Source organism: Diabrotica undecimpunctata, chromosome 4, assembly GCF_040954645.1.
Source record: "Diabrotica undecimpunctata isolate CICGRU chromosome 4, icDiaUnde3, whole genome shotgun sequence".
Classification (NCBI taxonomy): Eukaryota; Metazoa; Arthropoda; class Insecta; order Coleoptera; family Chrysomelidae; genus Diabrotica; species Diabrotica undecimpunctata.
In genome coordinates this window covers 93,854,438-93,871,694 of record NC_092806.1, presented here as the reverse complement: position 1 = coordinate 93,871,694, position 17,257 = coordinate 93,854,438, and the positions used below count along the sequence as shown (strand labels likewise).

General features: G+C 34.7%; 1 protein-coding gene across 1 annotated transcript in view; it reads left to right on the top strand.

The window, feature by feature from the left end:
* The window catches only part of LOC140439785 (sensory neuron membrane protein 1-like), a 126,854-nt gene that overhangs the window by 93,195 nt on the left and 16,402 nt on the right, over window positions 1-17,257 (top strand). The window contains exons 5-7 of the mRNA XM_072529924.1: window positions 2,525-2,736; window positions 11,940-12,225; window positions 15,380-15,505. Of these exons, the coding sequence (XP_072386025.1) occupies window positions 2,525-2,736; window positions 11,940-12,225; window positions 15,380-15,505 (624 nt within the window). The remainder of the gene's footprint in view (window positions 1-2,524; window positions 2,737-11,939; window positions 12,226-15,379; window positions 15,506-17,257) is intronic.

The window sequence follows — 17,257 nt, the reverse complement described above, 5'->3', positions numbered from 1 at the left end:
TAAAATTTGACTTTGTCAAACACCTTGCGATAATTTATGAAGCAGATTTATAACAGAGTATAAAATTCTGGTGACTTTTTGATTATTTGTCTTATATTTAAAAGATTTCTTAATATTGTTGTGAAGCTATTTTCTTGTGGTATTTTAAAGTAATTACTATTTAAATGGGAATAAGCCAGAATTAAAGGTTAAAGTAAGTTTAATTTACCGATTTCCGAAGTGGAAATTGAAACGTCAATAAACTTACTTTAACCTTTAATTGTGCCTTATTCCCATTTAAATAGTAGTTAATTTAAAAGGTGCTCTACTGTACCTCTACTCTACCTTTGGCAACCCGACCTCCTCTTCTGGTATTTCTCTTTGGATGAAAGTTTTCAGCCTCAGTATTGTGATTATAGCGTGCGACAAATCAGTGGGTTATTGCCTGGAATGCCACATTTGATTGCAGAGGTGGTGAAGCAATTTTATTCCGATATCTTGTGTTTTCTTCGGCATTTCTGCTGTTACCTAATTTGGTTTTGGTGCCTTATTTAATTTAAGTTTGTTAATTGCCAATCTTACTTCGCTTTCTAGTATATTTGGTTTTTCTTCCATTTCTTATAGTTATATGAGGAATAAGTAAAGGTGGATATGTTCCAGATATTGGTAATTATAAAGATCCTGGAAGTATGATCTACACGTCTCTGTCATATCCTCTCTGTTTATGTTTAAAATTCCCGTGTGGTCTTCGACAGCCAAAGTTCTGTCTTTAAAGTATCTTGTTATGTATGGTATTTTTCAAAACAGGTCTTCTTGGCTGGTTGTTTTGATCTTGGCTCCTAATTTCCTTGCATATATTGTTGTAATATTGTTGTTTGTCAGTCTTGCATCCACGTTTAATTTCTTTATTGAGTAATTTCAAATTAGTTTTTTTACTTTCTGTGTGCACGCCAGTTTGACAAAGATGTCTTCTATTTTCAATTGTGTCATCTGTTATTGAGTGTTTTCTCTTTATAGAAATATTTGTCTTTGCATGATTTATTGGTTGTAATACACAATGTTTAACAGCGTCCCGTATTTTTTGAGATGTACCGTTAAGAATAAAGGGCAGAGTTTTTTCTACTTCTCGGAGAAGCTCTTCATCCTTTCTTATTGTTAACTTCTTTGTGCGTTTATCGTGTGCTTAAAGTTTAAGCTTTATTTTGGCTACAAGAAGAATATGGTCTACTCCACATATTGCCCACATATTAGTTAAGGCATAATCGATTTGGTTTCTAGACCTATCTCCACGACTTTTTTAAGTATAAAGTCTTCGTATGTGGTCAACTCCTTATTTGGATCATTTTGAATGGTCGACCGCAGTTTGTATAGAATTCTTAAATTTTGTTGTCGTTTGCAGTTGATCTTGGCGAATACACTTTTCTAATTAATTCTAAAATTGTTGTTTGGGAAGAATTATTCTATCGTTAACAGCTTGGAATTCAAGAACTGATTTTTGTAATTTTTGTAAACTTAAAATGGCTACATTAGTGAAATATTGTATATCAGACAAACACGTCATATATCATGGCAATTTTGAGTTTTGAGATGACCCTCTTCTAGCCAGTGTGTTTCAGTTACTCCAGCGATTTAAATGTTGTATCGTGTCCTAATAATTACTAGTTTGTCACATTTTGGTTTCAGCCCTTGAACCCTTCATGTACCGACATTCACTATCTATCTCGATTTAGTGTCTGTAAATTAGCAGCTGAATTTCCACACGATGCCTGGTAAATAACAGTTGCGTGGCAGGTAGCTGATTTTTCACTCCTCGGCCTGGATTCAAGGTAGCGCCGGTCGTTACCTGGACTGCATGACAACATCCGAGGCTCACTTTTAGATGATCACGATTAACTTTCTTGTAAATAATGATGCAGTGGATTCCCCTTCTCTTGTGAATCGTACTATCACAAGATCACAACCATTCCGCATGATCATTTCCTATGCGCCTTGTTAACTAACTTGTTACTGGTTTTCGCTGCTGCCTTCCGTCAGGATGTCAAGAATGTTTATCGACCTTCCGTTCTAGGAGGCACGATGGGTAGAAATAAAGTGGGATTTGGTGGGATAAAGGAATTGGACCTGTTTACTTCTGAGAAGTGGAGTATACGGGACAAACAGTAGCTAGCGTAGGGCACGGTTGCCGAGCCCTGAAGTAGTCTGTCCTCTACTGGATCTGTAGAAGGGTATTACCCAATATCCGTTTTAAATGTGAATCAATACCAAATAGTAATCGTTTTGACGTATGATAAATTTCTCAATTTTAAGAAGCAAACACTTAAGAAGGTGGTAAATTACCTCAAAATAAAATATTAATTAAAAACTCGTCATGAAACATGAAACTTTTTGTTCCTCCAAATTGTTAAAAGCTGTCTACATAATTGCTTATTTTCGGATATTTTTAATTAAAACTCGATGGTAGCTTCATATATATTTCATAAATAGAAATATAATATACAAACAATTATTGTATATTCTGTTTTTTAAAACTTTAATAAAATTTTAGAGAAACGCCACTATTGCTGACACAATTAAAATAATGAGAGGTATTAAAAATTACAAAGATTTGGGAAGAGTACTGGAAGTTAATGGTAAAAAAAATATTGGATTATGGGGAACAGAGGAATGCAACCGTTTTAAAGGTACTGATGGTTGGATTATACCTCCACTTCTAAAACCCGAAGAAGGAATTAAGTGTTATACTACTCATTTATGCAGGTAAAGTACCTCCCATAACATTAACGTCAATATTGTATAATCAATAATTTATAACTTTTATCATTACAAAAAATAATTTGGTACAAAACATTAGCTTAGCAATCTTAATTCAATTCAAAGCGATGGCGGAAAACTCTAAGAAATGGTTTATAGCAAAAAATAGATTTTACTGTTACTATTGGGAACAGTCAATTCAAATTATTACAAATAGGCAGACACCATAATATAGATTATGTATGAAACAAGATATAGATTATGAATTTAGAAATATTGTTTTATATTTAAAACCATAATTATAACAATATTATTACTGATTTGTTATTAAATAACGTAAGTACTAAATTAAGATATTCTTAATTTAAATCATAATTACAATAATTCTACCTATAATAAATGTATTCACGATTAATAATTGTCTATTTTTTCTCTCCCATCGTCACATTTTCACCCATTTTTTTCCAATTAGTGTTTATGACAAATTCCCATTTCAATTAATAATAATGGCTTCAATTTCAAACATAATTTTTTTTATTTACATTTAAACCAATTCTATAGAACTTAAGTTTGGATGGTATGGCGTAAGTTTAAAGAAACATATGCACTAGGATGGGTCACTGATGTATGGAGTTTTTTTTATAATTTATATATCATATGATAGTTATATTACTTTGCTTCAGTCTAAACAAATAATTGGTTATAAAAAGTGAAATTGTGTTACATATTTAGCCCCGCATGTTATTCAAAGTTTTAAGAATTTTCGAATTAAACAGCGTTTAATTAAACTTACATTATGTTACGTTAGGAATGTCCCACGGTTACTTTCCGCAGAGAGATTCATGATTCGAAAAAATACAAAATTAAATTTCTATTACAAAAAAAATACTTTTGTATAAAAATACACAAATGTGACTTTAAAGTTTTATAAAACCCATTTGGTCCCACAAGATTTTTTTTTCGATAATACAAGATTTTTTTAAAAGTCCTTGTTGGATCTGGGTTAAATGGTAACAATTCATTGTTATTTGACATAAAAAAATTAAATTTTTAACAAAAAGTAGGTGTATCTACTCATATGTGTACAATGGGCTGATCGGGAGTCAAAAATATAAAACATTGTGTAAAAATAAATATATTTTATATTCTTACAATATAGGTACATACTTGGGTATATCCTGTATTATAATCTAATTAGTATGAAATTGTGCAAAACAATCACGTTCAATACACAGAGTAACTTCACACTTTATACAAATCCAACGTACTCTTAGATGGCATAAGCGACATCGAAGTTGTTTGTCTATTTTCTTTGGAAATAGACAAACTTCCATCCATTTTTAGACTAATTGTTACAGATCCTGCTAGTCGTTTTCTAGAATAAGTAGATTATCCAAAACTTCTTAAATAATGACGTACTACATCTCGTTGAAAAGCCAAAAGATCCATTTCTTTATTTTCAGCAAATACTTGTAACCTCCACGAGTTAACAAGAGCTGAGTTGAGCATGTGGGTAAAAATGGGCCACCACCATTGTTTACCTTGTATACTGACTCGGTAGTTAGTAACCGATTGGTTAAAAAGATGAACACTGCCCATTGAAGCATTGTATGATGAGAAAAGTTTTGGTTGGGGTACATCAATTTTTCGTTTGGCAACAGCACACCAATGATTTACTTTTGAAAGTGGTTCAATACTATCGTAATTTGATACCATTATGACCACATTGTTGTCCTTCCATTTTACAAAAAGTAGTAGACTTGTTTTGTCAAAGAAATATTCGAAATATCCACGATTTTTGTTTTTCATTACAGCGGAAGATAACAAAGGACATTTTTTATACGATTTTCTCTTGTGCCTGTTGCCCTAAAGCCCTTCTTTTTTAAAAATTCCATCAAATTGTAACTAGTAAAATAATTGTCAAAAAATACTTCGTGGTCAGTAGGCACATCAACGACATCAAGCATTTTTAGAACAACTTATGATGCTAAAGACAACGCCGCGACTTTTGATTTATCCACCGATGCTCCACAATATGTGTCAAAATTATAGCAATAACCAGTTGAACTACAAAGCATCCAGTCCTTGTCCCAATACCAATATTGAACCTGAAACAATAAAAAACCAAATAATAATTTTCATCTCACACAAATCCACCGTACTCAGATAAGTAAAGGTCTATTTTGTAACATAAAAGCAACAATAATAAAAAAAAATCTTATACTTAATAAATAAACACTACTTGTTACCCTTACAACAACAAAAGTTAAAAAAATGATAAATAGTATCAAAATCACAAAATAACAAACACTTCAATGATCCACCAGAAATATGGAGGTTAGCTTATAATTACTGTGGCAAAAATTAGGAAGTAAAGCGCCACCTAGGGTATAATTTGTGGAAATCTAGTAGAACACTTCCTAATAGAATCAGACATACACGTGGAGTACCACTTTTTTACCAGATGTGTCACTACTAGACCATTTTTGCTGCTATACTTAGATGAGTACAGTGGGACCAAATGGGTTAATACAGTTTGCTTCAGTGGTACAAATTGGACTGACTATATCTACGCAATTGTAACATTAATAATATGATATTCGATACTCCCTACATTCACAGACGAAAAATTCGTAAAATTTAATTGCCTCACACCATCCCTCAGCCGTAGTGACGATATGCTGATTAGGGCATTTTTTAAATTTGCTTTTTTAAATTTGATTATTTACCAGCGGCACACGCGAAGTGCAAATCAAGTCACAGAGTCAGACAGACAGTCACGAAAAAGTCATGAAATATCTTTTAAATTTTAAAGGAGTTGTGACCACCCGGCCACAACGTGTATATCTTTCATTTAAGTCAGATGCTCTGCTTTTTATCACTCTCGCACTCGTTTCACTTGGTTATTCCTCAAACTGATATCGACCAACGTTCTCTTGAGGTAACCTTTCTGGAACCGCCCCCATTCTTTTAAAATGGACCACACAATCCCTAAAGTAGTATAATCCCTGTAGTCCCTAAAGTCCAATATTTTTCGCGGAGCAAACTAAGTGTCCTTGTGTGCTTACATGACAAAAGCGTTTGTGTAGGCTCAAAATTAACTTACGCATTATAAAATGTTCACTCGGAAGTAAGATACGCAGACGAAAATCTTCTATGTCAAGTCTCTCAGTAACGCGAGTTTTTAAACGTATAAGTCCAAATCAATCGAGAAACGTGTTTAGCGAGGAAATAAGTTTCGTATCTGAACTAAACGCTTCGTGTTTCACTAGCATCAATATAAATATTTCGGCTATATCGCTTTCCTCAGCGACCAATGCGCCTGTACGTTTTCCGTATGAATTTCTTGATTATAACAAAATCGCAGCGCCCAAGCTATCATTCTTAAAAGTTTTATGTACTGATGCCAAAAAATAATACAGGTGCCAATCGTCGGACGTCATATTCAATAGAGAGGAACTGGATTTTTTCTTTTTCTTGGTACAGGCTTCTTCTTCATCAACTTCTACTTTTTGTTGGGGCCAATCATTTTCTTTTCTGTACAACCATTCCGAGCCCTCCCACCATCGAGAGTCGAACAATTGCCGAACACCACAGCCTCTTGATGGTAGATCGACAGGATTGAGAGAACCAGGTACATATTTCCAACGCTTAGGATTGGCTAAATTAGCTCCTGAACTCTATTAAAAACAAAAACAGACCGGTCATCCTTACGTTGAATCCAAGAAAGAACAGTAGTGGAATCACTCCAAAAATAATACTCAACATATTGAGAAAATTGACTTTTTACTGACTTATAAAGTCTAGCACCAATAGTGGCTGCCAACAGTTCCAATCTGGATATAGAAATCTTCTTAAAAGGAGCCACACGACTCTTAGCTGCTACAAGGAAAAATTGAGACATCATCATTCCGAACCACTCTTAAAAATACTACAGCCGCATAAGCTTTCTTACTTGCATCTGAAAATCTGTGCAAGCTCCAATGATCAGTTTCCATGAGTCCAGCCTGAATCCAGCGTGAAATCTCAATAGTCGACAGTTCAGGAAGATGAGTAACCCAATTCAAAATTCTTCATCCATATATTCTCGACTGGAGCATCCCATCCCTGGCGCTTCTCCCAAAGGTTCTGTAGCAACAGTTTGGGGAATAGAGATACTGGACAGGTAAAACCAGCAGGGTCGAATATACTCTGAGCTATGTAAAGCATCAGTCTCTTAGTTATAGAACGTTTTCATTCCATTCCTTGAAAATTTTCACTATTGATTTTCAGAGTGTCTCTTGAAGAGTCCCAGAGAAGACCAAGAACAGGGACAATTGTTTTTGTATTACCAGAGGCCTCCCACTGTATGCTCCCTCCATCAATAACAGTGGTCACACAATTATCAACATAAAACCCAGTCATAAGCTTTTCAATTGTGTTTTTAGAAGACGGATTATCATTACAACATTTCTCCAGTGCGTTTGTTAAATGAAACTCTATAGTGGCACCCAGAAGAAATAGACTACAATTGACTCCAAAAACAACCCTCTTGGGTCGAAATAAAAATTCCTTTCTTTCATTGTTCACCCATAGTAACTTCAAAAAATCTCTGTCCTTTTAATGTATAGGAATTTGAAGAAAAGCCTATAGAATATCCGACACAAGTCATAACTTTTGTTGTCTGAACCGTAATAGAACAAAAGAAATAAGTTCAATAAGATTAGGCCCTACCTCCATACACTGATTTAAGGAAGGAAGACCCTGTTCATGAGATGATGCGTCAGAGACAGGCCTAATTTTTTTGGTTTTACTATTATTTTTAATAACGGGCCTGTGAGGTAAAAAATGCACGCAATTATTCTCTTCGGGATTATTCACTATTTCAATCACACCCTCGTTTAACCACTCATTGAATATAAAATACAAATATAAACAAATTAGACCTTTTTAACTTATTTAAAGTATTATCTAACCTCCTCCTAGCGACAAGTAAATTATCTGAAATTAAAAGATGCTCGTTTAACAAAGGTTACATAACCTTATACCTGCCTTCGCTGTCACATCGGACAGTCTCATAAAAAAAATTCTTAGCCTCTTTGGCCGCCACCTCTCGTGTCATTTTTTCTACGGGGTCGGTTATCCCAATAACATCAAGCTCCCAGAATTTCGCTATAGAAGAATTCAACAAACAACGAAAATGTAATCATACTTGTACTAAAATTAGAAGCAACTGCCGGCACCTTGCCCATAAGAGTCCAACCGAACAAAGTTTCAACTGCTAAAAGATCACACTGTAACTGATATTTCCTCCCTGTATACAATTTGGCTACAATATCAGCTCCAAACAAAATCTCAATTGGTGCTATCTTTCCGACATCGCTGAGTGAAATATTCATGTCACTGAGTTCCACAATCCAAGGGCGTCATAAATAGAAGAGACATCTGCACAAATTTTTGTTTGATCTAAGGCATCAAATAAACAAGCGTAAAATCTTTTCCATTCCCTTAGCAGAAAAACCCATTTCTTGCGCGGTACTTTGTAAAATATATGTCCTCTGCGATCCAGTGTCAATAAGTGACCTTACTTGTTTAGTACCATGTGCACTTCCTATGTTTATTTGCAGAGTTTGTAAAAAAAACCTGTGCATTATTCAAATTAGCAAGCGTCTGATCCTCAGTTATATTTTCTTCCTACTAGTACTACTTGAGGTCGATGTATCAATTTTATTAACAGGCACATTAGGCCACATCAAAACAGCATGTAATTTACAACATAATATACAGTTCAAACCTCCTCTACACTTTGTAGAAGAATGTTCTACTTTCAGACATGTTCTACTTTCAGAGTTTTCAGACGAAAACAGGCTTTCTTTTCTGACAATGTTCAACGTTTCTGTTTCATAGTAAATTTTTGTGCTTTCAAACAATTTGTACTGTCATGCTGCCCTTCACAAAATATACAACTATAAACCTCACAATTAACTAACCCAGCAGCGGTCGCTAAGGGCTGATCAGTTTTTTGCTTAGGTAATTTTACATTTTTCTTGGCAACAAGGCTATTAAATTTATATTTATTTTCAGTCGGTAAACCAAAATCTTCCGTTGCTAAATCAATTTTTTTTTCATTTTGAACTTCACTCTGTAAAAAGCTCATTAGCTCACTCAATATTATTTCTAAAGTTGTAACTTCTGCAGTTTCTCCGATATTTTTCATGGACACGGAAACATAAGGCCTTAAAAACTGTGAAGATTTATGCCATAGTCGAATCATATCTTCTGGCACACATGACTCAATAAGAGGATACAATATCGCCGCTTACTTATCAGCAGTTATGCCTAAGGTCTTAAGTGAACGAAGTTGACTCTCAATCATATTATAAAGAGCAGAAAGATTACAAGGAATACTAGAAACTCGACTCAAAATCAACTTTAAGAGCTCTCTAATGTATACATCAATCTGGAGATCCTCTCTGACAAACCTAGACTGCAAACTCTGAATAATTTTTGAGTAATTGTCGGCTACTGCAGAAAACCTCTCCACTAATCGTCTATTCTTACTAGCTTCGACAGTGGCTTGTCTTAAATAAGCTATCTTATCAATGAAATCAATTGATGGATCATCATGTACTACTTTGAACTGTGACCAAAAAGGAAGCCAATCTTTCAAGTCTCTATTAAATTTCTTTAATTAGATTGGAGGTAATTTAAATTTTGCTTACATTTTATACTTGATGATTCTGAACTTACTGAACCTGCTCTGTCATCATATTTGTAATTAAGTTCAAAGTACCTTCTTCTTCTTAGAGTACCGTCTCCTTACGGAGGTTGGCAATCATAACGGCTATTTTTATTTTTGAACTTGCTGCTCTAAACAAATCAATCGATTTGTATTAATACCAATCACGTAGATTCTTCAACCATGAGTTCTGCCTTCGGCCAACAGATCTTCCTTGAATCTTTTCCTGTATTATAAGTCTCAAAATTTCATATTTTGGTCCCCTCATCACGTGGCCTAGGTATTCCAGTTTTCTGGTTTGTATAGTGGTGATTAGTTCTGTTTCTTTACCAACCCTCTCCAGTACTTATTTATTTGTAATTCTGTCAGTCTATGATATTTTTATTACTCTGCGATATAACTAGAGTTCGAAAGCCTCGATTCTTTTTAAATTGCATTTTTTTTAATGGCCAAGTCTCAGCTCCATATAATAATACTGAAAATATATAACAGCGAATTGTACGTAGACTGATCTCAAAATTTAGATTTTTGCACGTTAGGACTGGCTTCATTCTTATAAATGCTGATCTGGCAATCTCTATTCGCCTGTTTATTTCTGCAGTATGATCATTGGTTTCATTGATCAAAGTTCCCAAGTACTGATATTTTTCTAGTTGTTCTATCATGTTACCATTGATTGTCAATAGGTGATGCATATTTTGTGGTCTTTTTGTAATTAGCATGTACTTCGTTTTTTTACCGTTTATAGTAGTTCCCATCTCAGCACTATTCATACTTAAGCTTTCGATAAGATGTTGTTGATCTTCTATACTTGTTGCTATGATCACATTGTCGTCTGCATATCGTAAGCTGTTAATTAATTTTCCGTTAACGGTAACTCCCGCTTTGATATTATTGAGCGTGTTTTGGAAAATATATTCTTCAAAATATAAGTTAAACAAAAATGGCGATAAAACAGATCCCTGTCTAACTCCTTTACAGATCTTCATTTCTTCTGAGTGTTGCTCATCAATTTCGTTCCAATATAATGTTTGCATTATATTTATAATTTTACTGTCAATGCTTATATATAGCTTTATATAAATATAGCTTTATACCCTATCTATTCTAGAAATTTTCATTATCATCATCATGGCATCTACACTCCTAGCGAAACGATTACCGCCCTCTACAGGCTCTTCCGAATTATTTGTCGCGAAGAATCTCCCTGCAATAACTTTTTTATTCTACAATTGCTTATGTAACTTGGGGTACTCTACAGTCTTGATCCATTCTTTTCTATTTTTGCATATGACTTTCTAGTCTCTAACTCCAATCTTACCCAGGTGCTTAATTATCTGCTTCTCTATCTAATACAAGTTGGAGATATATCTAAAAACGAAATAAGAAATGCTCTAAAAAGATGAAAAATAACAGAGCAACTGGCCTTGGAGACATACCTGCAGAGCGTTTAAACACGCCACTTTCGGCCTTAATAGAAGAATTAAAACAAATATTAAGTGCTTATTTCATGGAAAACTACCGAAGGAATGGGCTACTTAAGGTCCATATATAAAAAGGGAAACAAAAATATAATTATAGGCGAAGATGCGTCACACCTTCTGTGGGTATGTTATACAGCAAAATCAGTAAAGAAAGAATAGAGGAACAGCTGCAAACTTAAGAACAGAGTGTTTTTGTCCCGAACGCTCATATACTGAAAATATATTTTCTATAGAACAGCTCATAGAAAAAAAAATGGAACTTAATGCTGAATTGCACATTGTATTAGAGGATATCAGGAAAGATAATAACATGACAATTACACTCGAATATATGGAGTCACGATATTACAAGTAAAAGTAAACAATAACTCTATAAGATAATAGGGGAAAGCTGCTCACTATATGGCTTAGAGGCGTGGGTGACAAATAAAAAAATGAAAAAAAAATAGATGCAATGGAAATGATGTTTTGGAGAAGAAGCTGCAGATTAACACTAATGGACGAAATGAGAAATGAACACATTAGAGACCCAATGAATGTGAAGGGGACACTAAATGATGAAATAGAAAAACAAAAATTACTCTGGTATTGACATATGCGAAGGTTGGATGAGACAAGAATACCGCTGAGAACTTGGAAATGAAAACCAAATAGGAGAAAAAAAGGAACGTCCTACATTACAGTGGAACTGACAAATAAAAACAGCAATTGAAAAAAGAGACCTCACTAAAGAAGATATAATTATATGACATGAGGAAATGCATTGCGATGTGATAAACGACAAATAGAATATGCCGCGTCAAGCCACTAATAAGTAAATAAACTGCACATTGTTATTGAGAGTGTGTACATACTATTTGTTGTTTATTTTTACATTTACCCTCTTTCTTATATTATGTCAATTAAAATTTAACATATTTATGTATTTATTATTGTTTAGTTTAACTATGATGTGGCTGATGATTAATCGCGTTGTATACATATTTATTTTAATATATCATCCTCAGGAATATTGCCCTCGACTACGTTCGAGACGACGTACTTAGAGGAATTACCGTACGAAGATATGAAGGAAATTTAGGCGACCAACAAAACAATTCGGCGGACAAGTGTTATTGCCCAGAACCAAGACCGTGCCTTAAAAAAGGAACATTTGAATTATCAAAATGTATAGGAGCACCAATTATAGCGAGTTTGCCGCATTTCTTAGAGGCAGATGAATCACTATTGACTCAAGTTAAAGGTTTAAACCCGGTCCATGAAGATCATATTATGAATGTAAACATTGATCCGGTAAGTGTATTGTTTTAATAAATACGCAAATATTTTCTCTTTTCTTAGGTATTCGATGTGTTCACTATAACTCAGCATGCGGCGATAGATCCACATGTCAAAGCCTGTATAATAACTTATCTTAGAATGAAATAAGCGGTGTTATATAAGTATCATTGTAATCGATCTTCTGGCACATGGAATAATTGTCCTGCGTTTGTTCCATTCACGTCCATTCACATCCATTCAGTCCATTCACGAATGTTTTTTAACCAACGAATCTATACTGCGGTTTAAAAAGCATCGGTTGTACTCACTGCTCATTGATGCCGATAGTGTAGCGAGCAAAACAGTCATGTTTGAATGAGAATAGAAGTAACATGTCTTGCTAAGTTGTATGTTATCTCGCTATAGCACACCGCGAAATAATGAAAAAGAACGTTCCCCCAAAACATTTTTAACTTTCTCCAGATGTATTTTATCTCACAATTGACCTAAAATATGCAGGTCAGTTTTATGCACTCGCTAACTTCATTATACATGTTTTATATTAGTTTCTGCGGACTGTTGCGTCCCAGAATTTTGAGGTAAAATAGTAAACGCCAACTACAATATAACAAAAACTCTGGACTCAACAAATGACATCCAAATCCTAACAATGTTTGTTTGTACGCTGCTTGTTCCGCTTACGTCATACAAAAACGCGATCCTTATTGGATCGCGTGATCACCTTGCTTGAAAGTGTTACAGCGAATTGTGTACTTTATTTTTCTTTTATATATTTTGTATGCCGCATTATTTTTATATAGAATAATTCGTAATAGATAGATGTCACAAATTAGTCCATTAATTTGTAATCTCACATTAATCCTAATTTCCTAAATATGTATAGTTTTACCGTGTATAATTGTGAAACATATCAATTAGTAGCTTAATTACAGTTTGTTAAACTTCCTGCAAACTGCTACCTAATATTTTATTGAGGAAAATCCTGCAATCATTTCCTCGATTCAAATTATATTTACCAGCTTTCAAAAGTCAAAAAAGGTTTTGTTCTATACAGAGGGCAATGCACTTATTTGATGTATCGTAGCATTTTAGTGACATTATAAATATACTTAGCTTCGGGACTAGCTTGGGACGCAGTCTATTATATATTTTTACCTCAAAAACAACTATAGCGTACTAATGCAGAGTAGCTGTCATTAAAACTATATTTTACTTCACGACTTCAACATCCTATTTTATTATCGTCGATCGAGAAGACTCGGACAAAGGGAATTTAGAAACAACTTTCGAACTTATAATTACATTCGAATTTATCCAAAAGACGAAATTAAGAAGAACAATTTACTGTTCCTAGCGGAGGCGTATTACCATATTTGCTACATGCTTTATTTTTGATCCCGCTCTTTTTGAAAAGTAGAAACAACTAATAAATAAATTTTTACACACTTTTCTAAAATACTAAAATACTTTTCTTTCCCATTCTTTTATTTTTATGTGGGTACAAAAAACATATTAGTCTTTTCATTTTTTATATTTTTATTTGTAGACTCTGAGAAGTATATTATTTCTGAGTTCTCTTTTGACCCATATCTATTCTCTCCGTATCCAATATCTTCTAACTAATTTAAAAAGAAATGTTGTCAATCACGCCAATGCGCCCATGTCGTGCCAAGGCTATTACTTTACTTTTTCTTGTCTGGATCCGACTACAGTTTTTCTGCCCAATATCGGGCTACGTCTACACCCTTTGTATTTGCGAGCCATAAATCATCGAGGGTGCACTGTGATGGGCAAAGTCTGCATACTCTCAGGTGCTCCATGTTCTGTATTTCCCCACATTCACAAAGTGCGTCGCTGTCTGTCTTGATGCCCCATTTAATGAGGTTCTGTTTTACAGGGGCAACACCTGTGCGTATGCGATTCAGTGTCCGCCAGGTTCTCCAGTCCAGGTTCATTCCATTAGGTCGTTCTGGATGCAGGGGGAACAGTTCGGGTGGTTCGACGCTGACATTTCTCATAAACCTTTTCCTTGATTTAAGTCGGCTGATTCCTGGTGGTTCGTCAAACCCGTATAATTGGTGCCTTTCATCGAAAGTTTGCCTGAACTTCTCCACATATTGTGAGGCGCATCTACGGTCATCTGGTGATGAGAATCCAGCTACCCGGTACAGTAGGGGTAGGGGGGTAGGCTTCATACAACCGGTAATTATTCTGCATGTTTCATTCAACGCCGTGGTGACTTGTTGGGCGTGTCTAGATCTACCCCAGACGGGACAAGCATATTCCCCTGTTGAGAAACATAAGGCCTCAGCTGTTGTCTTCAAGACCTGGGGGTTTGCACCCCACTTGCTCCCTACAAGTTTCCGGAGAAGGTTGTTTCTCGTAGAAACCTTTTGTCTTGTGTTCTGGCAGTGGAATTTATACGTTAGTGACCGGTCTAGTACTACTACAAGATATTTGGGCTTATCAATATGTTTCAAGCGTTGTCCCTCCCAAGAAACATTCAGCTTTACATGCGCTAGTTGGTTGTTGAGATGGAATGCACATACTTGGGTTTTAGTAGGGTTTGGCTTTAATGAGTTTTGTTTGTAGTAAGTTGACATCATGTTTAAAGCCTCTTCCATTGTCGACTCTACTTGTGTGAGTGTTTTCCCCTTTACGGCTATACCAAGGTCATCAGCGTAGACAAAACTCTCAGTCTGAGGGTGCATTGGTTGGTCGTTGGCCAAGGCTATAATTCCCTAAGAGTTCCCTCTTGGAATTCTCCAACTCTCTGGGGCATCGCTTAACGAACACTTATGTCATGCATCCCAAAGTCATGATGGTGTTACATCTCGGAATTGGAAAATACAGTAGTCGCAGTGCGGTTTGCTTGTGATTTCCGACTGAGAACTATATTGAGTAGGTGTGCTTGTGAATTTTGTGTGTATGTCATATTCTAAGTTAGCCGGGCATAGCAGTATTTATTTGGTTGCACATTATGAATTACCTTTTAACTCTAGTTTGATAATAGGCTATTGTCATTGTAATTTTAAGTTAGAAATTTAAGATTTTATATTTTATCTACTATCTACGTCACACATCTCGTTTTAATAGTTGTGTATAATATTTACATATTTAGTTTGCATTTCATATTAATTATTGTTTATTTGTTTTTTAATTTTAGATGACTAGTGCTCCAATTAGTGTTAGAATTAGAATCCAAATGAATTTGGAAATAGCGGCGAATCCAAAGATTACAATAATGAATAACCTTACTTCTGCTTTACATCCTATTTTCTGGTTGGAAGATGTGAGTATATTACAATCCTATTTTTGTTTTAGATATAAAATATAAATCTACCTTACTTACTTGTCTTAGATTATTTAACTCGCACTGGAGCATAGGGTCCACTCGCCATCAGTTTACCAGCGTGGCGAGTGGACGCCACATAACGTGGTTCACAGAGTGGATGCCAATAAATATAATCCCTCACTTACTGACCAAAGGCTTTTTGCAGATGAGTTAGTAAGTGGTAGGGCACTATTTTTATGTAAGGTTGGGAAACTGGCTTTAAAGGTAGATGAAAGGTAGACGGCGTAAGGACGTGGAAGGCAAGAAGAAACCACTATATTTAAGATTCATATGGATTTCTCTTGTACATCTATCATAGCTACAGCTTTAAGAGTAAAGACTACTGATCATGTATATCAGAGTGCAAGATTTAGCAGAGAAAGAATAATACAACAAAACTACGGGGCCTCCTAGGTCGTTAGCAAACGAAAATCCCAAGTAAAATGAAAGGACGTGCCCAGAAAATTTAAAATTGATTAAAATAGGCACCTAGAACTTAAAAACTATGTATAAAGCAGACAAAATGTATAATGCCATATATGAAATGAAGAGAGTGAAATAGATATAATGGGTATCAGTAAAATGCGAAGGCTTAGTGTCGGAAAATGTCAAATAGACGCATATCAAATATACTACTCCGGAATGATTTTAAATAGAACGTCGAAATAATTTTAAATAAAAAAGAAGGTTACAATTTTTGTTTCAATATTCGAGAGATTTCAAATCTCATTCAAATGGATTTATTCCCAGCAAAAACCGACATAGTCTACATATACGTACCCACAGCAGACAAATCAGACGAAGTAATAGAGGCTTTTTATTACGACTTCAACAAATTCTTAAATAAGTTAAAAACTAATGAAGTAAAGCTAATTTATTATGGGTGACTTGCCTACGCCAAAAGCGATAATAGTATTATACTGAAGTAGTAGGTTCATGGGATTTAGGAGAGCGAAATGAGAGAACGCCTATTCACATTGGTTCAAAAGAAGACTTACTAGTTACCAATAAATTCTTCAAATTACCACACAGTATATTGTACACCTGACTATTACTTGCTAACACGTTATAATATTCCATAGTAAATTCAAAAATTAAATAACATGAATAAAAACCTACCCTGATGTAGAAACTTACCACTTGTCGGTAAGTTTCGTCTGAAATTTAAAAATTCACAACCCTAATTCTATAAGGTATTATCTCTAAAAACTAAGAGACAATAACATCAAACAAGAAATATGAGAATATCTGCAGAACAACATATTATCTAAGTCAGAAGTAGTTAATGATGTTGAAACAGAAAACATTTGGAGGGAAATATTAAACCAATACCTGCGACCAAAAAGACCGAAAAGGAGAAATAATTGATGACCGACAGTATATTATTACAAATGATGGACAGAAGAAGAGAATCCAAGGGGAAAGACTATTCTTATTAGCGTCTAGACAGATAAGCTAAAAACAGAATTTTGGAAGAACAGCGTAAATAAATTGAGATATTGGAACGTAAGCACGATTCGTTCAACCTCCACAAAGAGATCAATGAATCAACAGGTCTCTATAAATCAAAAAGTCCGATAACCTTAACAGACGCTCAAGGAAATTCAATAGGTGGTATTGAAGAAATAAAATCAACATGCACGAAGTATGTGACAACAGTATTAATATATTACATATTCACAACTATGTGAATACAATAGGAAGGTCACT